This window comes from Cryptomeria japonica, chromosome 5 (genome assembly GCF_030272615.1).
Source record: "Cryptomeria japonica chromosome 5, Sugi_1.0, whole genome shotgun sequence".
Classification (NCBI taxonomy): Eukaryota; Viridiplantae; Streptophyta; class Pinopsida; order Cupressales; family Cupressaceae; genus Cryptomeria; species Cryptomeria japonica.
Genome location: NC_081409.1, coordinates 462,556,875 through 462,582,343, shown reverse-complemented (window position 1 = coordinate 462,582,343; position 25,469 = coordinate 462,556,875). Strand labels below are relative to the sequence as shown.

Genomic DNA, 25,469 nt, shown 5'->3' with positions numbered 1-25,469 from the left:
GAAACACAAAGATATGATGGAGGCAATGCAGAACAGATTGTATTATAATATGAAAATTGATTACAACCAACCGGTAACAACCGAGTTACAGCATAACCGGCTCGCAGGCCGGCTAGAACATGCTCAAATACAAAATAGGTCACAGCCGAGACCTTTGATCTTAAGTCTATCTTCTACGCTCAGTCTAGCTACTTGATTCTTCGATCGATACATTCTAATGCGCAATTACAATTATATATACAATCCAAGGGGATCCGGTCGGCCCAAAAAGGGATCAAAACCCAAAGAACAAGACCTAACGTGTAAAATCAACAAGGTCGGCCTCCGCCAAGAGATTCCTCCGGAATATCCAAAGGTGAAGTGTAGATCGCGGGAAAAGGTTGGCCACACGCCAAGGAACATCGGAGTCAATGCCCAAGGCTCCGCAAGCTTCGGAAGGAATTCCAATAGATCACCAAAATAGGTCCAGGCAACCAGTAATAAGAAACTGTCAACCAGTAACAGGAAACTGTCAAGGAAACCGATAGCGATATCTTGTCAGAAAATGATCCAAATGCAATGCGGTCTGGAAATAAGGAAGATGATCAAGTCTTCAAGTAGAATCCAACTCCACATGATCCGGTGAGCCAAAACCGGGACACACGGAAAGAAATGTTGAAACTGCAAATAGAAAGCAAAACAGAAAGAAAATGTTTGTGGTTGATGCAAGATTGCTATGAACCGGGGATGCTCCTGCATCACTATGTCAGGGCGCTAGAAAACCATTCTCGACAAATAGGCCCAAGGGTTTCAAGAACACCCATCCATAGCACCTCTTGGGGCTCACCTACTTTGTGAGATATTAATACTGCCTTTCCCTAACAAAACCAACCTATCCTCATGAGGGACAATAGAGAATGATTAAGGATTAGGCTATGAGTATACTATTATCTCATGTATTATGACTATGTGTAAACAAGTGAAATTAAGCAATACTTATTATATAAATCTGATTAACAAATATATATCTTATTGACATTATTTCTGTTATATGTATATATATAAGGATAAATAAAATAGCTTATATTATAGGCCATATATCTGCACCTTATTCCTACTAGAACTCATATATAACATTACTGTAAATAAGCACTTAGTTCATAAATAAGATACAGCATACCAATCTGTTGCTACAATCTTGATTGCAGTAATTCAATCTGATCTCTGATTATATTCAGATTTATATATATTAGTGTATGTCAAAATATACTTCCATATATGCCTTCCCCATCAAATGCATTAATATATATATATATATATATATATATTTGAGGAGACATACCCCTTATGCATTTAGAAATCTCCTAAGTGAGTCATGTCTTTATATAATCATACCTTTTCATTAAAAAGCAATCAGATTTGATTTATTATTCTTTTAAACTGTAACCGTATTAATCCTTTAAGAAACACCACCTATAGTCATTCCTTATCCTAAGCGCAGATTTTCATAAATATAGTCGCTGCCGTTTATAATGAATTGCCACTTTCTTATAAGCAAATTCACATACTAGCAGTCGACCTCCATAATGCATGATTAAGGGTGATCGCTTGGCTTGTGATGATGTAATTTCTGCTATTAGCAAGTGTCTACTAATATAAGACATTGGTTACTTCCAATGATCTGAAACTTCTATTATCCAATAGTCAGCTGTAATTATTAAGTCTTACTGTCTAAATTTACAAGACAGTCATTTGAGGTTGTTAACCCAAATCTGACGGGCGCATGACAGGCACCATCTTATATAGTCTCTGTAGCTGGACTGCTTAATATAGCTATTCCAGACATTTACATCAATCTGAAGGTCAATTGTAGCTTCCTATACAAGATTTGCTTCAAAGTTTGCTTTACATTTATGTTTGCAAAGATCTTAAAGTTTTTCTGATGCTTGATAGTAAATAGTTGATTTTTTTATTTTAGATACTTTCTTGAATTCTTTCATCTTACATCATTGTCATTGTCATTGCAAGGCTAATGTTTTGTCTAGCAACTTTACAATCAAAGACATACCACTTGTTGGTTTCGTGACAATTATGATTAAAGGAGATTTTGTGAGAGTGCCCGTGGAGGTGAAGGTATTGTATAGATCACAATAGAAAAAAAAAATAAGAGGGATGTAAAAAGTATTTTGGAGATCTCTTAAGAAAGGTTTGTGGTCCTTTTGTTTGAACAGCATCTTTGTAGATTTTTTATTTGTGTGGATTTGCCTTTACAAGTTATGTTTGTTTTTAATGTTAGGAAGACAGATCTATGATACGAATCAAGTTCATGATCAGTTCTAATATCAATGCTTTCAATTTGGTTAATTCAATAAATCGAGGAGATGACAATATGAATTATGTTTCTTGCATTTCCCTCAATGTACACGAATAGTGTTGCTAATTCTTTAAACCATCGCAATTGATTAGCTTAATTAGTAGTTGACCAAACATGTTCTCAAATCTCGAAATAGGTCTGGGTTGGATCTTCAACAAGTCACAGTGGAAAGAACTCAACATCGCATTTAACAATAGTAGCCTTTTTGTATATTCAAGCATTACGGTCACATTTCACGTTTGTGTTTGATTTGGCCAATAGTTTTGCCAAGGTTTTCAAAAGGAAATGTTTAGCTATTTCTTTGTTTTATGTACAAAGAAAAGTTGCTATGAATTGTTAAGAGCCAGGTGAAAGATAATGAAAATTATTGAGTTGTCTTTATCTCTCCATTCAAACCACATAAATTGGCAATTGAGATTGTGTAATGTCCCCTTTTTTTATATTACCGATTCTTCCCTCAAAGCAAAAATATTTACTCAAATTGATAATAGTTTTATCAAAGATAAAGAATTTGTAATAATATTCAGATCAATAAATCATAGCACAAGCCCAAAGTTGATCAAATCGTGAATTCTCCAGAAATACTATGCAAATCTGCTGAATTAGAGGGTTTTGTCCCTAACTCAACAATGACAATACCAAGGGTCTTGTCCTTAGCTTGCTAAAGAGCATGAAAGGATTGCCATCTTTCCAACTCTTAGCGCACCTTGGAGGGTTTTCATCCTCAACCAAGGTTTTGATCCAAACTTAGAGCATGAAAGGGTTTTCATTCTTCTGATACTCATTAGCCTAGAAGGGATTCCATCCTTCTGATTTGTAAATACTACCTATAATTCAAAACAGATAACTTGATGTATTTTGCTGATTAATATTTCTTGAATGGACTGACAAGTCAATCCTTAAATAATCCTTTAATGCTTTTATAAGTGACTGCTGCTTGAATTGACATTCTGAATTGATTGTGAATTGATGCCTCTCCCAAATGATTTGTTCTCTCTCTTATATCTTCAAATGAGAGGGGAGTCAAACCCTTTCATTAAGACTATTTCCTTTGCAAGGGATACACCCTTTCATAATTAATTGCTGTCTTGGAGTTCTTTTTAGTAATCACTGTGATGAAACTTTTGATTAACTTTCTTTTGCATACTTTATGGAATCACTGCCTAATAATATGTCTTAATTAATCTCCATTAACCCCTTTGTAGAATCGCTACTCTTTATATCTCTTTTCTGCTCCTTCCCAAGTGGCGTCCTCCATAGGTAAATTCTTCCATTTAACCAAACATTCAGGAATAACCTTATTCCTTGATTTATTTTCTCTCATATCAATGATGGCAAAAAGTTCAAAAATTAATTTTCCTTCGTCATCCAATGGGGATAACTTCAGACATGGTGTAACATGTTGACATAGCACCTTTTTGAGGCGAGATATGTAGAAGACATTATGAATTCGATTGTTTTCTGGTAACTCCAATTCATAAGCAAATTCATCGATCCTTCTTATAACCTTATAAGGCCTATAGAATCGTGGCTTGAGTTTCTCTACACCACTTCCCTTGCGGGAGGATTGTTTATAAGGTTGCAACCTTAGGAAAACTAAGTCTCTAACTTCAAATGTCCTTTCAAATCTATGTCGATCAGCATATATATTTTGTTGATTATGGGCATGTTGCAAGTTTTCTTTGAGGGTGTTTAGAATATCTACACTTTGTTGTACCAAGTGTCTTTCTCCCGAGACTCTCCTATCCATAAGAATCAAATATCCAAATGACAATATCTCATACCCAAATAGTGCCTTGAAGGGAGTCATTCTTATTGACATATGATGAGTAGTATAGAAACAAAATTCTCTGAGATGTAGACATTTAACCCATGTTGTTTGTTGCCTTTTGACATAATTTTGCAAATATCCTTCAAGCCACATATTTACAATTTCAGTTTGCCCATTTGTTTGTGGGTGGTAGCTAGTGCTTGGGTTCCAGCCAACTTAAACAGTTCTTGCCAAAATAAACTAAGGAATTTACTCTTTGTCACTAACGATGTTTATGGGTAACTCATGAAATTTGAAGATTTATCTAAAGAAGAGATCATCTACTTGTGGTGTTCTATATTTAGAAAATATTACATGAAAATAAGCATACTTAGCCTATCCACCACCACAAATATACAAGCCTTTCCTTCTACTTTTGGGAGTCCTATGATGAAATCCATTGAAATGCTCTCCCATTTTTGACTTGGTATTGGCAAAGGTTGTAATAACCTTGCTAGAAATGTTTGCTCAACCTTGTTTCTTTGGCAAACCATACATTCCCTGATATGCTTTAAAATATCCCCTTTGAGGCCATTCCAAGAAAATATTTCCCTCGCTTGCATGTTTTGTAATAACCTTGATGACACGTTAATGGAGTTAATGGGATGCCCTCATAATCTTTTCTTTCATTTTCAATCCTGGGATGAGATATATTCTATGTTTGTAGAGGATGAGTTCCTCCACCACCTTGTACTTATAATCTTGTAGTTTCCCCTCCAATATATCATTTGTCAATGCATTTGTGGCATATTACGTATATGTTGATTTTTTCTAGTCCGCGGAGATGTTTGTCATAGAACATAGGTGAGGTCTTCGCGATAAAGCATCGGCCATAGCATTATTTGTTCCCTTCATGTACTCTATTAAAGTCATAGGCTTGCAACTTGCTAGCCCACTTTTGATGTCTATCATTTGGTTCCTTGTGGTTCAAAAAAAGTTGTAATTGTCAGTCTTGACAATAAATCTTCCACGAACTAGATATTGTCTAAACTTAGAGCATGCATAATAGTTATCATTTCTTTGTCATAAAAATAATTATTCCTTTCCATCTCCTTAAGCTTGTGACTCTCAAGAGCTATTGGGTGTTTGTTTTGCATTAATATAGCTCCAATACCTTCCCTTGAAGCATTGCATTCTAATTCAAACGTAAGAGAGAAATCTAGAATGGCTAACACTAGACAAGAACTCATTATTTCTGTGAGTTTGTCAAAAGCTCTTTGGGCCTCCTTGTTCAATGAAAAAGCATCTTTCTTAGTTAAGTATGTCAATGGAGCCATCAGCTTTGAAAATCCTTTGACAAATCTTTTATAATAATTGAAGCATCCTAGAAATCCCCTTAAATGAGTTAAGGTCTTTGGTCATGGCCAATCTACTATTGCCTTGATTTTTTCTTCATCCACACTAACCCCTCGAGTGTTGATCTTGTGCCCCAAATACAAAATTTGATCCATTCCAAAATCACATTCAAATGCCTTAGCAAATAGTGATTGTTACTCAAGAATCCCCAATACTTCATCAATATGTTTTAAGTGATCCTCCCAAGTTTTACTATAAATCAATATATTGTTGAAGAGCACCAAAAGAAATTTCCTTAACTATTTGCTAAATATGTGGTTCTTGCAAGATTGAAATATGGCAGGGGCATTAGTTAGCCAAATGGCAGGACTAGAAATTCAAAATGCCAAAAAAGACAACTAAAAGCAGTTTTGTGAACATCCTCTCTCCTCATTCTTATTTGATGATATCCAAAACATTAAATTGATCTTAGAGAACTATATTGCACCATGAAGTTCATCTATTAGTTCATCAACCCTAGATATGGGATATCGTTTCTTGATAGTTTTTTTATTTAGAGTCTTATAATCCACACACATCCTCATAGTGCCATCTCTCTTTTTCACCAATACCATGAAAGAGGTGAAAGAGCTAGAGCTAGGTTGTATATGCCCCATCTCATGTAGCTCATTAACTGTTTTCTTGATTTCTTCCTGATATCTCTTTGGGTGACAATAAGGTATGGTAATGATAGGTTTCGCTCCTCCTTCCAGTTCAATGGTATGCTCAAAACCCCTCTAAAGAGATAGTCTGGGTGGACTATTGCTAAAAAATCCCTTATACTTGTCTAAGATAGATTAAATATCAACATGTGTCATCTTCCCTCTTTTGGATGAAAATTTATCAAGGATCATACGTTATGCCACCCATTCTACTTGCCCATTTCTAAAATCTCTCTCCATCCTTTTTAATGACACCACCATTGGAGATCCATCCGATAGTCCTTGTAGAATTACTTCCTTGGCATTGTGTTGGAAACATAGTTCCATCCTTTGAAAATCTTGATAATACCTACCTAAAATATGTAACCATTGAATGCCCAAAACCACATTTGTATCTCCCATGTTTACTACATAAAAGTCTTCACTTATTTGGTGTCTCCCCAAGGTAATGCTTAGTTGCTGAATTCTTTGTGTGTCATATCCCCTATATTGTAAAAAATAAATTGTATTTGAATATATTGAGATTCATTCAAATTAAAAACAGGTATGATTCTTTTAAACAACTGATCAATATATAAACATATTTCAGAGCCTATCATTATCTATTTATTTCCCTTAATTATATTACATATATATTACTTGTATGTATTAATAAACAATGGATAAACAATTTATAATTAACAATAAATCAAATCAGAGTTATTACTAATAATGAAAACTGCCAATTATAATAAATAATAACTACTAACTGAATTAAAATATGAATTGCTGGCTGAGCACACGTAACTATTACCAACAAGCATTACCTAGCGGTCAAAGGAAAGGCACTAACTTTGGGAAGAGACTCCACCGTGTCATGGGCATGGGACGTGGCTTTTAAGACAGCCATTGGGTGTTACTTAAGGAAAAACAATGACAAAAGGAAAGGGTATCGAATGCTGAAGGAGAAAGGCAGTTCAGTCAAACTAAGATTAGAACAGCAGTCACCAATTTTTATTGGTAAGGAAGATTCATTATTTAATATTGATTGATCGCCATTTCAATAAAGAAATTTACAGATTATATGATAAGAATATTATTGTATATAGGAAGGATAGTAAATTTCTTATATATTTGAAGTATTTAATATTCTTGTATTATCAATAGAAATTATCATATGAAGAGATTTAATGGTTCTATGAACCAATAATATATAATAGGTAATTGGCAGATAAATAAAAAATTGGTAATATAATTTAATTCATTTATTTATTTATGTATATATATTCAAATCAGAATAAGGATAATAGATTTATCTATGATAATGACGTTAGCAAGATTTATATTCGCTTGATATACATACATATATACTTGAAATAATATCAATAAGATTATATTTATATATTTATAAAAAAAACAAATTATAAATATATATATTATTATGGATATAATGAATAAATTCCTTTGATTATATTTTCTTAGATTATTTATATATGTGTGTATGTCTTATCTCATAATCTATCAAAGGAATGAATGGAGGAAGTAAGTTAGGGAATTGCAGTTTACCGGTTCTCCCAAGCTAAGTAGGCCACCCCAAGGGATGGAATTGTCGTAGTGGGACGTTTCTGCCTCTTGTGGGCCAAGAGGTGAGGGGTCATAGTGAGACACTGTGTGCTCTTGGGCTTAGTTGGGTTGAGCAGTTTACAGGCACCCTCGTGAGGCTTTGCTACCAAGCTAAACTATGATTGGTTATGGGTAGAAAGACATATTTATCATTCTATGTAATATATTTGCTATTAATCCATGTGTTTATTTGTCTATTCCTAAGTTTATTGAATGACTAGATGAAGTTACTCTTATATATTGAAAAAATGATAAACTATATTGAGGAATTACTAATTTAGGACAAAATTCAGGTAATCACTATTTGGGGACATTACAGTGTGCAAGGGGTAGTGAATCCATCTACCATGACTACGTTGAAACCTTCAAAGTTTTCAGCTTTTAATTTTATCCTCATTATTAAACTTTCATCAATGAAATAAAGTGTAGCACTGCTATCCACTAAAATAGTCCCTTTTTGCCCTTGTAAAACACTATGAATTCTAAAGGGGTGATACTTGGTTGCCCCTAAAAGTGTAGCCAATGTACCACTTGCAAACTCTTGATCATCTTGTTTCCTCTTCTTCCTATGAGGTTCCAATTCTCCCTCAAATTCATCCGTTATTGTTTCTATGTGGCAGACTTGTCCCTTGGAGCATCAATGATTTGACTTCCATAGTTCTCTGCAATTAAAACATAATTTCTTCTTTTGAAGCTCACTCAAGGATTCTTTCTCCTTGTTGAATTAAGGAGGTAATGCTTTTGGTTGCCAATTATTTTGGCAAAGGGTTGCTTATGTGACCCCAATTGTATATTTTTGTGATAGATCTTGTTTTTGGCTGTTGAGTCTTCCAAATTTAAAGCCCTTCAAATACCATCTTGTAGAGATGATGGTTGAAAAGCTCAAACCAATCCTCTAAGTGATTCAAAGAGTAATTTGATAAATAAAAACTTGACTCTACTTTCAGTAAAGTATGGTACCATGACGGAGATCCTTTGGAGCTTTGTTACATATTCTTCCAAGGAAACTCGTTATCTTAGTTGTGTTAACTCCTTATAATGCATCTTCGGATTCTTCCTATCAAACCTTTCTGAGTCTTCGAGTAAAGTCAGTGTATGTTACAATGAGATGATGCCCTTGTTTGATTAGTCCATGATGCCACCATTCATGTGCTATTCCTTCTAAGTTCTACGTGAAGAATGGCAAATTTAATAGCTTCATTTTTCATCATGGGATGCAATTTCCCCACTTTTGGGTTCTCTTGCTTTGTAGTTGGCCCTGATCATCTGGGTGTGTGTAAGCCTTATCAGAGTGGTTATTTAGTGTTACTAGTGAGCTCAGATGGTTGAGAGGACTCAAGGAGCACTTTCCAATGACATTTTTGGCTTCTAGTGTGTTCTCCAAGATCCTTGGAGAGAACATATATCTATAGTAAGTCACCCGATCAGGTCCAGTTATCATCATTCATCATCAATATCACTCCTGCAGAGTCAACTTTCGATTCTGATGCATTTCAACCGTTTTCATAACTCGGGTGTAATATTAAGCTATATTTTAATAAAATTTACTACAGTTTCTATTTTAATTAATACAATTTAGCGAGCACCTTAGTGTTATAGCTCATTGGAACTGGGATGGAAAGTTTTAAATGTTGGGATGCTTATAAAGTGATTTTATGCGCCGAGAATAATTAAATAATGAATTAAAATCACTTTTCGAGGATATAAGGCTTAATTAAATTAGAAAGTGATTTTATATTGCACTTTCCAAAAAGTTTGTGGAATGGTTATTAAAAGGGGCTGAAGGCTCATTTGTTACATATAGAAGAGTCAGAAGCTTGTTGTTTTCTCCATGGAGATTCAACATTTGTGTATGTAGCCAAACTCTTTCCAACGGGACGAAAACCCCAATGGTTTATTAGAGCTAAGAACGAAAATCCTCTTACTTCACAAAAGCGGTTCCACATAGGAATCAACAGGGTGCTGAAGGTTTGAGTGGGGATGAAAACCCTCATTCGTGGTGCATCTTTGGAGGCAAACTAGGCAGGCTTTGCATTGGTGCAAAAAGGAAGTTTCAGATATGCTTTCAGATTAATCGATTGAAGATATTGAAATTTATGAAGTCTTTGGAAAGATAAATTTGGAGTGTGCGGTTGTAAAGATTTGCTTGAAGGTTGGACGTCATTGATCTTTCAAGCTAGGCAATTGTTTGGTGCTATGCATTTGAAGTATTTTATTGTGAATCTAATTTATTTATCATGGACGACTCGTGTCTTTATTATAAGCATATAATATGAAGACTCTATGGGACTGAATTGAGCAACACCTTTTTTGCTACTTGGGTCAATTTAAACAAATAAAGGGTGAATTAGACATTTGTATGGTTTGGACTTGAGTAATCTAATGCTGGCATGAGATTCTTTATAACTGCTGAGTCCTGGCATATGAGATATTTTCAACTAGGCATGTGGAAGTTGGATTGACTTGATATCAAACTAGGTCATGGCTTCCCTTCCACTTGAGCAACCTTGTTATCCATATTCACTGGACTATATTGGCAAAAGTCAAGGGTCAATTTGCATTTTTAAAGCATCTAATATTTATTTCTGGCCGCCTACCTTTTGATGGCTAGGTGTAGAAATTTTCTTTACCTGACGTGAACATTTTCTCAATCACTGGGCAAGTTCATAGCTGCAGCACTCCCTATTGGGCAACTCTTTGGTATTAATATCCTTGCTGGAGGACATGGTACTCTTGGAGCTGGACGTGGAAGAACTCCTGAGTACATTATTTGCATTTCACTCTTCTCAGCTGGTCATGGCTGATACCAAAGGGGTTGAATCTGTTGTTCTTCCTTTCATAAGGGGATGCAAAGAAAAAGGGATTGTTTGTGCTTCAAAAAACCATTTGTGGGCACCATTACTTGCCATTAGAAGAGGTGAATTGATGAGTATTGCCCTCGTACTGGGCCTTAATCTACTGTCATATATTTCTGGCATCTTTTATTGCTATTTCAGATTGCTATCTGCATTAAAGATTGTTGCTATTATTTTCTGGGTGCTGCAATACTATATTCAGTTGGTTTATACAAAGAAAGGTCAGACTCTGCAATTCTGTTCTTATAATCTTGCTCAAACTATTTCATAATAAAGACTATTATTTATTTTGGTTGTGCAAATGTTTTTATGCATACATTGTGTGTTTCTTATTCAAGTAGACAAAAATTGCAATAAAACAATAGCAACACCATGGCCAACTGAAACCTCTCACAAACCAGACAAGCAAGCTGTTTCATAAAATTAATCTGGGGAATAGGTGCAAAAAATTGGGTAGAAACAGGGGTGGCCACTTACAGTGGTATCAGAGCTTGTGAACCTGCCAGCCTATGTGTTGTTTTCAGTGATTAAAGATGGCTAATAGGGAAAAGAATCCTTTAACAGAACATTTCAAAAAGTCATTCAGACTTATTCAGTCTAAGGGCTTGGAGAAAGAAATAGAAGTGGGAACTATGCTTTATGCATTGGGAAAGCAACTTGAATTCCGCATCAGTCAAAACACATTGTTCTTAACAAGTTGGGAGAAATAAAAATGTATTTATCACAGTTAGAAAAATCTGATTTCGAGACTTTGAAATGGGGAACGAAGTACCTTTGATTGCACTAATTCAACCCTACATTATGAGACATCCAGATAATGGCATGAGACTTATAGTCACCAATTGTCTTAATGAGATCACAAGGATTACAGCTCCTAAAGTTCCCTACAATGATGACATAATGAGGGAGATTCTACGGTTGACTATTGAAAGCTTTCGTTGGCTGAGTGATACAAGAAGCCCTTCTTTTGATACAAGGGCTAAGATTTTAGAAGCTTTGGCTAAGGTTAGTGTTATCACAAAAGCTTGCACCCTTGCTGAGCTATCAACTCAGCAACCTTGTGAAACATGGAAACAACCCCGAAGTGTGGGACCTTGCGCAAGGGGTTGAATCTCCGGAGAAGGCCGGCTTCCTTCTCAATCCAAGTGCAGGTGTTGAACCAACTCAACACTTCAAAACTTACTCCTAAGCCTATCCAAACAACTTCCAGAGGTAAAGGGAATAGAGAATTGCTTGAAATAAAAGGAGGTGATGCACCAAGAAGAGATTGTTCCTCTCCCTACCCGAAATGACACAAAGAATCAACTGAAAAACCCAGGAGATGCACAAACTTCAATTGTATGAGTGACTCCAATGCATGTATGGAGGTTAGAATTCATTGAATGCCAAGAGGGGAGAAGCTTTCCCACAAATCACACTCGGAAATAAGTTAACACAACATAAATGAGAGAAGAGCCACAAAACATACACCTATGATGAAGGTAAGAAAACATACACAGCATACATAAGTTGAAAGAAGGCAAGAATGGTGATTTCAATTAATTATAAGGTCAATGGCCAACTTACAGTTGCAAAATACAGAATAATACAAGACAAGTGAGAGAACATAGAATAGCTCAAGCCAGCAGGGAGAGAACCCTTTACAATGAGGCTTAACAGCCTTTATATAGAAAAATGGTTGCAAGAGTGATCATGACCCATGCATGTCAGTCTGGGAGTGCAGGGAAGTGCATGCACTTGACTTTTGTGCATGCAAGCAACCTAGCCATACCCTGAAAAGGCAACCCTGAGAAGGGTGGATTGACTGACCTTCCAAAGTCAGAGTATGCAAACATGACATAAGTCACTACAACAAGCATGGCCCCGTACCTCTCTTGATGGAAATCCTGCCAAAAAATATTAAATGCACCCCTGTGGCTCCACAAAAGAAGGTGCACAAGTCACAAAAGTCATCGGAGCATTTAAAGCTTTGAGTGTCGATCACGCCATCCGAAAGTGTTGCAAGCCAGAAGGAGTTCGAGGACTTCGGAAACTCGGGTTCCTGAAGTGGGGAAGACAAGGAAAGAACTTCGGAACCTCGGGGTTCCGGGGTTTTGAGAAGGAGAATGGAGAGCAGCAGGGAACTTCGGAACCTCGGGGTTCCGAAGTTTCGAGGAACTGAAAAAAGGGCTAAGGAAGGAACTTCGGAACCTCGGGGTTCCGGAGTTCCGGAGTTCCGAGAAGGAAGAAGGGAAGCGAAGGAAGAGAACTTCGGAACCTCGGGGTTCCGGAGTTCCGGAGAAAGGAAGGAAAAAAGGCTAGGAGGGAACTTCGGAACCTCGGGGTTCCGGGGTTCCGGAGAAGGCAAGGGAAAGGTACTTCGAAACCTTGGGGTTCCGGAGTTCCGGGAAGGGGAAGAAAAAGAGAAAGGAACTTCGGAACCTCGAGGTTCCGGAGTTCCAAGGAACAGAAGAGGAGGGGAAAGAAAGAGGGGAACTTCGGAAACTCGGGTTTCCGGAGTTCCGGGAAAAGAAAGGAGAGGCAGCAAAAGGAAGGAACTTCGGAACCTCGGGGTTCCGAAGTTCCAAGAAAGAAGAAAACGAAGAGGGAACTTCAGAACCTCGAGGTTCCGGAGTTCCGGAGAAGGAAAACGAAAGAAGGCAAAGAGAAGGAACTTCGGAACCTCGGGGTTCCGAAATTCTAGGGAAGGAAGAAAAGGCTGAGGGAGGAACTTCCTCCGGGCAAGGCAACACCTCATACTTCATGATTCTTCTGCTTTCTCCTTGATCAACTAGGGCAGCGCTAGTCCATGGATCGTATCTTTGATCGGTTCTTACTGATGGACCAAGGGTGTCATAAAATGACAACAGTTAGATCATGTATTATTTTGCTTGATGTCAAGTGTAACAATATAATTCTCCAAATGTTCCAATGCTTCTTTGCCAAAATCAAAAAACATCATGTAGGCAATGTTAAAGAAGCTATGCTAACTATTTTGTGCTTGATTTTAAATGAGGATGATGCTTCTCCAAGCAATTGCAATTTGACTTGTCAGTTATTTGGAGGAAGGAGCAAGATGTCTCACCTATAGCTCATGAGTTCTCAAAATGATTGGTTTGGCAGAAAAATGAGAAGTTCAAAAGACAACTGACTGAAGAGGAATTGAGTTCATTGGGTTTACAAATTACAGGATCTCCCAAAAAGAGGAAGAACCAAATGAGAAAAGAGCAGCGTTGTTTCACATGTCAAGAGGCTTGGACACCTAATCACATATGTGGGACCAACAGAAAAAGTGAATTATAGCAGCCAAGTGGTGTTGAGGACAAAGAAACGGTTGAGGCTATAGAGTTTGAAGAAAATGGCCTAACTTAAGGAGGTATGACAGAGTCCCAAAATAGCTCCATTAAAGTGCATGAATCTTCATATGATGTGGATTTGTTTGACAAAGATGACAAAACAGCAGCTTTGGCTATGCTTTCAGATTAGTCCAACAAGGATTATGAGGCCTATAGTGACACTAACAACTCCAATGAAAGGTATGATGAATCAACCATGTATTGTAGTAGCAGTTCACTTATGCATAATTGTGTCATTCAAACGCAGCTTTCGAGGCCAAAATAAGGAACTTGGAAGATCCTAAATTTGATGAGGAGGTTGATTTTAATGACGATGCTTATTTGGTGAATTCAGAAATGGGAAGAATTAACATATTGCTGGAAGGAGGTTTATCATATGAATCTGAAATTATTGCAGCAGTCGATGAATTTCCTTTTGACCAAGGGGCTGTCCCAACTTGTGAGCCTAAACCATGCAAAGAAGATGACCTTAAGGGGGCTGATTTGGAGGACCAATAAGAATATATATTTCCAGGTGTTGGTTTTGTGACATAGAGTTTGAAGAATCAGCTGAAGGTCACTGAGGATATGATTGTTGCCACCTAAGTACATATTGATGACACCCACAAGATCATTGAAGAACTCTACTAGAAGGCCCAAATTGAGAGGAGACAAAAGGGCATGGAAGGTGAATTTTCTCTTGCAAATTTGCAAGTGGTCAAAGAAATTTTGGGGTTTATGAAATCTGATTATTTGCAATTACTTTCAAACAGAGATCATATCTTAAAGATTGCTGAATGGATGTTGATGCATTGAAAGGGAAAGAGGATGAGGTTGATAAGCTCACCTTGGAGCTTAAGGATACTCAGGATGCCTTGGAAGGTGAATTTTCTCTTGCAAATTTGCAAGTGGTCAAAGAAGTTTTGGGGTTTATGAAATCTGATTATTTGCAATTACTTTCAAACAGAGATCATATCTTAAAGATTGCTGAATGGATGTTGATGCATTGAAAGGGAAAGAGGATGAGGTTGATAAGCTCACCTTGGAGCTTAAGGATACTCGGGATGCCTTGGAGAATACTCAAATGGCTCTACTAGAAGCAGAAAATCAAATTGTAGTTGGTGAACAATTCAGGGAACAAGAAAACAGAAAAAGGGCAATAGAACTCATGAAGGTGATTGGAGAGCTTGACCAAATCCAAGAAGACTTTGACTTAGAGCTGAACCATAATTTGGCATTTTCACATATGGGACAGCAGGATGGTTGGTGTAAGTTAAAAAGTGGGAATACTTCCCAGTTTGTTGATAACCCCCTTTTTGTGATGAGTGCTGATTTGAATTTTGATAATCCACTCTTTGAGTTGGATGATGAGGTGACTCCTATTTTCGATGACACAAGTGAGATATAGGATCCAAGTGTGGTGTGCGATTATGAGGTGAATCCAGCTGAATTGTCTATCATGCCACCCAGGATTGTTGATGGTTTACTTCCTACAGTGAACTATAGTGGATTGCATCATCATGGGTTGACAATTGACCTTGTGGGTCTATAGATTGATGGGGTGGATACCATGGATGTTGAATCTATAAGCGTCATCAAATGTACTCTCAATGGGGTCCATATGGTAATCAGAGTAGTGCAGCATCAGCATGGTGGAGTCACTCTTTATGTTGGTATCTATGCACAAGATCTTTTTCAGGGATTATTAGTGACTAATGATAATGGAAAAAGTATCCCATGCGAAGATGTGGGCCTAAAAAAGTGATAATAATGCTTTTATTACCTCTTATTTCAACCTTCATATGAGTCCATTTGAGTTCCTGCAAGTGGACTAGAGAGAGGTTATGAGTAAAACTTGGTATCCCACCAAGTTGGTGACATTTGGGAAGACATTTCTAGCCAAGGGCTTGAGCACTAGCAATCTTTGGGAGGGGAGAATTGTAATGTCCCCATTTTTGGGTTCTCTTGCTTTGCAATTGGCTCTAACCTTCTAAGTGTGTGTTTGCCTTATTAAAGTGGTTATTTAGTGTTACCAGCAAGATCAGATGGTCGAGGTAACTCGGTGGGCACTTTCCAATGTCATCTCCAACTTCTGGTGTGTTCTCCAAGATTCTTGGAGATGGCATCTATTTATACTGTCACTCAGCATGCCCAATTATCATCATTCATCATCAGTTTCACTCCTGCACAATCAATTTTTGAATCCAATGCATTTCAACCGCTTTTGTAACTCAAGTGTAATATTGAGCTATTTTTAGTTAATTTACTAAAGTTGTTATTTTAATTAAAATAATTTCATAGGCACCTTAGTGTTATAGCTTGTTGGAACCAAGATGGAAAGTTTTAAATGTTGGGGTGCTTATAAAGTGAATTTGTGTGCCGAGAATAATTAAATAATGAATTAAATCACTTCATGGTGATATAAGGCTTAAATAAATTATAAAGTGATTTTATATTACAATTTCCAAAAAAATCCCAAGATGGTTATAAAAGGAGGATGAGGGCTCATTTGTTACATACAAAAGATTCAAAAGCTTGTTGTTTCCTCTGTGGAGATTCAAATGTTTGTGCTTGTGGCCGAACTTGCCAATGGTACAAAAACCCCAATGGTTTATTGGAGCTGAGGATGAAAACCCTCTTACTTCAGTAGAGTGGCTACTCACAAGGATCAACAGGGCGTTGAAGGTTTGAGTGAGGGCAAAAACCCTTGTTCCTGGTGCATCTTTGGAGGCAATCCAGGCAAGGTTTGCATTGGTGCAAAAAGGAAGTTTCAGGGTTTTTTTCAGATTAATTGATCGAAGATATTGAAATTTCAGAAATCTTTAAAAAAAGATAAATTTCAAGTGTGTGGTTGTAAAAATTTGCTTGAAGGTTGGATGCCATTGATATTATGTGCTAGGCAATTGTTTGGTCCTATGCATTTGAAGTAATTTATTGTGAATCTAATTTCATTTTCAAGGAGGACCGGTGTCATTATTATAAGCATATAATATGAAGACTCTTTGGGACTGAATTGAGCGATCCCTTTTATGCCAATTGGGTCGATTTAAAAAAAATAAAGGGCGAATTAGAAATTTGTATGGTTTGGACTTGAGTAATTTTATGCTGGCGTGAGATTCTTCTTTTGTGTCTTGTCGTATTAGATATTTTCAGTTGGGCGTGTGGAGGTTGGGTTGGCTTGATACCAAACTAGGTCGTGGCTTCCCTTCCACTTGAGCAACCTTGTTATCCATATTCCTTGGACCGTATAGACAGAAGTTAAGGGTCGACTTGCATTTTCAAAGCAACTAATATTTATTTCTGGCCGCCTATCTTTTGATTGTTGGGCATAGCAATTTTCTTTACCTGACGTGAACATTTTCTCAGTCATTGAGTGAGTTCATAGCTACAAAACTCCTTGTTGGGCTACTTTTTGGTATTAATATTCTTGTTGGAGGACGTGGTGTTGTTGGAGCTGGACGTGGAAAAATTCCTGAGTACATTGTTTGTATTTCACTCTTCTCAGGTGGTCATGGCTAATACCAAAGGGGTTGAATCTGCTATTCTTCCATTCATAAGGGGATGCAAAGAAAAGAGATTGTTTGTGCTTTAGAAAACCATTAATGGGCACCATTGCTTGCCATTAGAAGAGGAGATTTGATGTGTATTGCCCTCATACTGGGCCTTCATCTGCTATGATATATTGCTGGTCCCTGTTATTGATATCTGCATTTAAATATTTTTGTTATTATTTCTGGGTGCTGCAATACCATATTCAGTCAGATTATAGTTATACAAAGAAAGGTCAAACTCTGTAATTTTGTTCTTGTAATCTTACTCCAGCTATTTCATAATGAGAAGTAATATTATTTATTTTGGTTATGCAAATGTTTTTATGCATACATTGTGTGTTTCTTATTCATGTGGCAAAATCTGCAATAAAACAAATAGCAACACCATTGCCAACTGAAACCTTTCACAAACCAGACAAGCAAACTGTTTGATAATTACTTCAGTGGAATAGGTGCAAAAAATTGATGTCTTGGTCATGTTAACTCCTTAAAATGCATCTCCTGATATTTCCTATCAAACCTTTCTATGAGTCTTTGTGTAAAGTCAGCATATGTTACGATGAGATGATGCCCTTGTGTGATCAGTCCATGATGCCACCAGTCATGTGCTATTCCTTCTAGGTGAAGAATGGGGAATCTAATATCTTTTGTCTTATGTAATGGTACTAAGAAAAAGATAGGTATCTAGTTTTTGCATCCATGCTCAGGCAGTGTCTTTCCCCAAACCATCAAAAGTGGGAAGTCATCTTACTTTTTTCCATTAATCTTTGTTGGGCTGCCTTCTTTCTCTTGTTGAGGTATTTCTTGACCTTGCATAATAATATTCTTTAAACAGAATATGCCTTCTAAGGCCAGGTTCAATTCTTGAATATGCTTCCACACATTCATCAATATCATTTGTTGCCATGTTGGGTTCTTCTTCTTCCCGTGATTTCTCCTCTCTAGGTAAAAATGTAGGTCGTGTTACTCTAGGTGAAGATCTTAATGGAGTTGTATCGTTATTATCAGAATGGTTTGAATTAAAATCCCTTCCATTGTTTGGTTAGGTCTAAGAGCACTAATTGTATTATTCATGTTCTGAATTGCTTGGAGAAACATTTGTGTTGTTTCTTCTTTTCGCTCCATATAAGCTTTCAATTCGTTTACTTGATCTCCCTCATAATCAACCATTTGATTACCTTGAATTCAGTTGCTACTTGACTCTAGTTTTCTCCTTCCTCTTTCCAAGGCTTGTTCAGCTCTTTGGCTCAATTGCATAGCTACTTTTTAGATCCCCAAGCTAGCAAGATCAACACTCTGATACCAATTGTGATGTCCCCTTTTTTGATATTGCTGATTTTTGCCTTAAAACAATAATATTTACTCAAAATTGATAATATTTTGACCCGTTAATGGGTATCAAAGGGTTAATCCTTTTGTTTCACCAGGGAGGATTTCTAATTGGAGCCCTTCGGAACCAAAATGGATAAAAATCAACTTTGATGGGGCGTCTCGTGGAAACCCGGGACCCTCTAGTGCAAGATGTGTAGCCAAAGATTGTAATGGAATTGTCATTGCTACGTGTAAACAGCAACTAACCTTGGGCACCAATAATGAAGCCGAAGTAAAAGCGGGTTTTTTGGCGGTTCAAATGGCTAAAAGGATTGGTGTGGAAAAACTCCATTTGGAAGGAGATTCTCAAATCATAACGCAGGCCATTATCAGGGGTGAAGCTCAAAATTGGAAGATTGATAGAGATATTCAATGGATTAAAAATCAACTCAACTCTTTCCACAACTTCAAAGTGTCTCATGTCCTCAAAGAAGAAAATAATGATGCTGATTTGTGTGCCAACCAAGCTTTTGACTTACAAGTTGGCGAATTAACCTTAGACACCTACCTCCCCAACGGCTATAACATGGAGTGATTTGAATTTGCCTTGTTGGCAATGTTTCGAGTGGCGAAACTTGTCATTGTTGTGGAAATGATCAAGGGAAGTAAATGCAAGTCAAAGTTAGTACGATAACAACCTTCATCGGGCGTGCAAAGAGATGAAAATCATTTCCAAATCTCTCGGGCTTGTTGGCGTAATTGAATGTGCGACCACAATGGATTAAGCCGACGACGCATTAATGTACCACCCACATGCGAATTCCATGTAGTGTCATATCTAATAAGCATTGCCAAATTCAAAAGGCTGAGCGCATTAAAGTCCCCCTAGCCAAGGACAGTGATATTAGTAATGGCTTTGCTTCCTACAAAAGCCAAAGTAATATCAACGAAACCGCTGTGCGAAAAGGATACAACTTCACCAAAAGATTTTGCTAGTCTGCACTTCGACTCGGTGCTATTTCGACACAGGTGAGAACGAAGCCAAACTTTTCCTTGCAAGCTTCGAGGCCAATGATGGCATTCTAGGGGCAAATCTCTGACAAAAGATTGGCTAACATATCCTGTTTTGAGGAGAAAAAATTCCTTACCCGAGCTAAGATTGTCCTTGGGGAGGAATATCTGCGGGCGCAGTTCAAATATCACACCAATGCTGACATTGCATCCATGTTTGTGGCTTGGTGCTTTGAACTCGAGGACAAGAAACAAGTTGAATGGATTGTGCGTGGTTGTGTCCACGAGGAGTGATGTGGAGGCCTAGACAGTTTTTTGCGGATGACACGTGATGGAGTGGGCTTTGTTTGCCCAAATGGGTCTTGGTTCCATGTAAGCAAATTCCAACCTCCCCTATGCCCATATCTCCTATGGAGCACAAACTACAATAAGGAGGTTCGTCGTGCCTCTACGCAGATTGGAATGCAAGGGATCAAAGAGTATCTGAAGGCGTGGGAGAGGCAGGAGCTGAGATTGGAGCTAGAAAAATGGGGCCTGAATGAGATGAAATCTTTACACTCTGGCGGGACTCCACCTTCCAAATGCAAGTGCGGTCACTCGAGGGTTTTGAAGATGAAGCAATGCCAACGAACAATGTGGATTGGCTTCCCGCCTGAAGACAATGATGACACTAATGACTCGGAGGAACAGATGGAGCATGGCAGGGATGCAAGTGGGAAAGGCAAGGAACTAGTCGTTGCAGAGTAGTCTAGCCTGTTGATTATTTTGTTTTCTCCTTTCAATCGACTCTTTGTTTTTGTAATGTGTAGCACTGTAAAGACATATCAGCTGCATACTATGGGTGGGGAACCATTATCATTTTGATTTTGTATGTTTAAGAGGTGGGGAAGCCTGATACAGTCTTTGTGAAAATCTTTGTATGGCTGCTACGAACTTTGCTTTTTGATGTGCTGAAGATGTAATTTTCTGTTATTAGCAATAAAAATACCATTAACCGATTAAAAAAATTGATAATATTTTTATCAAATATTAAGAATTTGTAATCATATTCTGATCAATAAATCATAGCATAATACCCAAGGTTGATCAAACCATGAATTCTCTAGAAATACTTTACAAATCTGCTGAATTAGAGGGTTTCGTCCCTAACTCAACAATGACAACATCAAGAGTTTTGTCCTTAGCTTGCTAAAGAGCACAAAAGAGTTGTCGTCCTTCCAACTCTTAGACCACCTTGGAGGATTTTCATCCTCCTCAACCAAGATTTGGATCTAAACTCAATAAGAGCATGAAAGGGTTTTCATCCTTCCAATTCTCATGAACCCAAATGGGATTTTGTCCTTCCGGTTTGCAAATACTCCCTAGAATTCAAAATCAATAACTTGATGTATTTTGCTGATTAATATTTCTTGATGGATTGACAAGTCAATCCATGAATAATCCTGAATGCTTTTATTAATGAGTGCTGCTTGAATTTTTTTCTGAATTGATTGTGAATTGATGCCTCTCCCAAAGGATTTGTTCTCCCTCTTACATCTTCAAATGAGAGGGAGTCACACCCTTTGATTGAGACTATTGCCTTTGCAAGGGATACACCCCTTCATAATTAGTCGCTTCCTTGGAGTTGTTTTTAATAATCGTTGTAATGAAACTTTTGATTAATTTTCTTTTGCATGCCTTAATTAATCTCCATCGACCCCTTTGTAGAATCACTACTCTTCGTATCTCTTTTCTCAAGGATAAAGGCAGCAATATAGAGTTAATAATGCTGCCACTTTTCCTAACATGGCGGGGGCATGACAGATTGTCTTCTATCTGCTTACAGGAATTCTTCAGACTTGATTTGATATGATATGCAATATCCGCAAACCCACTACCTCCATATTTTATACCCCACAAAAAAAGTAATTCAATCCCTTCCATTTTTGAAAGATGAATTTTTTCATTCTCCAAAGTTCTGTTGATCAAGCGCTCAACTTAGTCGAGAAAATTTTCTCTATGGAGAGCCTTGGCCATCCAATTCTAGAATCCTCAATTTTAAATAACAGTCTTTCTGTCTAGGAATACAACTTTCGTATTTCTGATGAAGACTACCTTACCATCATTCCTTCCTTCTTCCTTTTTTATCATAATGATGTGTGATCCTATAATATTAAATCTTTGTTAATAAAAGACTATGTTACCTTTAATTTGGGAGATTTGCGGAGGAGGCTAGGTTGGAAAGCAAGTGAAGCCGCCTTAATATGAACCAATCTGTATGCGGGAAAAGTGGGTGAATAAAACTTAATATGTGAAAATATAGTTAAATACTAGTCCACACACACACACAGGGTCTACACAATCTTTTCTTGTTTCTCGTCTCTACCAAATCTCTCGGCTTCTAAATTCCTTGTGTTGAATTCCGAGATTGACCAGAGTTTGACCTTAACAAACTACTTCCTCTATTTCATCACACCCACTATGATCAGGTTTATTGCTCCCTTTGACCATTCTTGTTTCAATATATAATTTGTTAATTTCATCTTGTATGAGAATATGTTCAATAAATGTTTTTTGCTTTTTTTAAATCAATCATGAAGCACGAGTTCCACCTCCTGAATTTCTATTGTTGTTACATGTCTGATCTAGATTGGAAGAAAGAGATTTTAAAAGTTCAAGTTAATGTTGTAGGGCTCTCATTTTTTTGAAATAAGATTGCCTATGATCAACTTATATTATCAAGCGTGTTATTGCATGGTCACTCCTTGTGAACCTGGCATCAATGTTATCCTACAGTTTGCATTGGAATCTTTGGATGTATTTGCTCCTCTTCAACATATTTTTAGTCTACTGCATAAAATGTCATCTATCGTGTTGTCCAGTTTATCAAAGTTGACTGAGTAATGTCAAAATGTCATCTATCGTATTCTCCAGTTTATCAAAGTTGACTAACACCAAGCCTATAATAAACCCTGTACTCTGTTCCACTGTCTTGAATCTTTGCAAGACATTTTCTATGGTAGCTTTGGTAGCTCTTTTTGGCTCTGATGTCTGCTTGGAAGCTACACGCACACATTTTGGATTTTGAAGGTTGAGATGATAGATAAGTTATTGAGAAAGTAATAACAAGTATAAAAACAGAAAATAAACAGACATATTGATAGTCCAATCTGTTTCACTTCTTGAGACACTCCTGAAAAGGTAATCCTACGTCCACAATAACTTTATTGAAGATTATAACATGTAGTTCTTTGATTCTATCACAAAAAATGAAACAGAACGTGTTCAGAAGAGTAAGCTAACTCAATCAGTGTTATTCTCTATGTTAGTAGGGGGCATGGAAGCTAGCAAAAAAAAAAAAACTAACTCAACCACCATGAGACAATCTGCTTGGCAGGGCTAACTTGGTGAGTAGCCCATCAAATTGCTAAATATCTTCTATGTTCTACCTTAGTCTATCTATTGTAGTGCAAATGGTTAACAAGTGTACTTATATTGATCAGAAATCATCCTCCAGGGCATTTCTATGAAAACAATTTATGGCTGCTTATGATTACCTCAGCCATTATCACGCATTTTAACATGAGAATGTTTTAACCAGTTCGACGAGCTAGTAAATATGCTTGGTATTTTAGATTGTTATCTAAGGCAGATATTCGTTCAATTCTTGAAACTACAAGACTAAGCCATCTTACACAACAAAAAATCATAAGCATTTGCATATAATGCTTCTCCAGCATGTGAAAAGCTTTTTGTTTTCTATTTCTGGTCGTAAATTTAAATGTGAAAGTATGAAGATATAAAATCTTGCATTTGAAAAACATTATCATTTGTATAGGGAGACAAACGAGTGTTGCAAGGAATTTTTGTTGATAAATATTGTCATTGAAATCTGGAGATAGCAGACAGAGGAGTCAAAGGTGTGGCAACTTAAAAAGATTACAATTAATAAAATATGAAACTTGATTCAAAAATATATACCCAATTTACTTTAAAGCTCTACAATCTCACTAATATGGACTGTGAAAATCTATTAATCCGAAAGAAGCAAAATTATAGTATGGCACACCTATCAAATTTATATCCATGAAGCAAAGTCTCTGCAAGAATTGTTTTGGTAGAAGTAGCAAGGCATCCAAAGAAGGCTGCACAAAAACCAAACACGTTAAAACTGAGCTCTGTAACAGAAGTGAGAAGAATTCCGCCCACTATGGGGACTAATGACCACCATATGCGTTGATCAAAGCTTTTTCTCCACACCAGCCATTGAAGAAATACTGCCAAAACAAGCAATACAAGCGATCTACAAGTTAGGCAAATTGTAGGTAAAAATATTTGGTAAGGCAAGAAGATGTGAAAGTATGCAAACCTGTGGTGGCGGGAGTGAAAGATTTGATAGTTTGCATGAAAGAGACAGGTATGTACCGCAGGCTGACATTCCCCAGGACTATGTTTATGCAAAAGACGAATGACATGGGGAAGATCCTGGTCCAGCGATCGTGTCCATTCACTTGGATCAGGGGCTTCACCTTCAATACTCTGATGGCTATGCCAGACCCAACTGCTGAGCATATGAAATGCACACACGAAACCGACAGTGGAAATGTGAAATCCAGCTTCTGAAAGATCCACTTGTTCATCACTATCACAGCCACATTGAAGCACCACCACTGCGCCACTGCCACCGCTGCCCTCCACTCCTCCATTTTTTTTCTTACACAATGCCTAATTACTATTCCTACCCCCCTCCTCCCTACTCCACCTTACTCCTCCCCTCTCTATTCTTAAGGCATTCTTCCCAATCCCCACCTCCTACTGTGCTCGGGATTCTTCAATTCCGCCACACCCAGAAATTCTAAATTGTACTGGCCTAGTTCAGGTGCTTATCGCCAGCCCAAAGGCATGCTCGCCTTCACCGTCTGCTCTCGATCCATGGGTCACGCCAATCTTGCATCTAAAATCTCGCTGCGAAGGACATGTGACATGCACACAACCACTGATGCCAAATTGTTAGGCTTTGTTTGACAAAATACCTTCGTATAGTAAGTTTTGACTTGCAAATAGCCGTCTTTTGTATCCATCGTTTTCAGAGGACAAGGTCGTTGGCACACCTTCAGGGGCCTAAATTTGACAGTCTGATTCTTCCTAACGAGCATGTTCTTCGTGACAGATAATCATATGATTCTCAAATTTAAATTGTGATACTTAATGTTAATTTCTATTTAGTTTTATGACATTCTTTTAATTAGGTTTTTTTTACCTAATCTTTATTCAATAGTATTTATCTTCTTTACATCAATTTTCAAATATTCTTTATTTACTTATTCATTGTATTTCTCTCATTTCATACTTATTTCTATATATTTGTTCCTTACATTAAAATTGTTAATTAGGAATTGACTTAGTACAATCTTGAGGTGCGAAGAAATAAACATGAACTTTAAATGTTCAAATTCAAATTCCAAGTTTATTCTCTTTCTATTAGTCGTTGTGAATTTACTTAACATATTTTTATGCAACATGTCAAATAAACATGAACTTTAAATGTTCAAATTCAAATTCCAAGTTTATTCTCTTTCTATTAGTCGTTGTGAATTTACTTAACATATTTTTATGCAACATGTCATTATGTCATAGTATTTAAAGACATTCAATGTGCAAGTAATTCACATGTGAGATCAAGGAG

At 37.1% G+C, this 25,469-nt stretch overlaps 1 protein-coding gene across 1 annotated transcript in view; it reads right to left on the bottom strand.

Moving 5' to 3' along the window:
* The window catches only part of LOC131060972 (UDP-galactose transporter 1), an 86,342-nt gene extending 61,521 nt beyond the window's left edge, over positions 1 to 24,821 (bottom strand). Inside the window, exons 1-2 of the mRNA XM_057994466.2 lie at positions 24,153 to 24,821; positions 23,853 to 24,060 (exon numbers count right to left, since the gene is read on the bottom strand). Coding sequence (XP_057850449.1) covers positions 23,853 to 24,060; positions 24,153 to 24,489 — 545 coding nt within the window. The 5' untranslated portion in view covers positions 24,490 to 24,821. The remainder of the gene's footprint in view (positions 1 to 23,852; positions 24,061 to 24,152) is intronic.
* Positions 24,822 to 25,469: the final 648 nt, after the last annotated feature.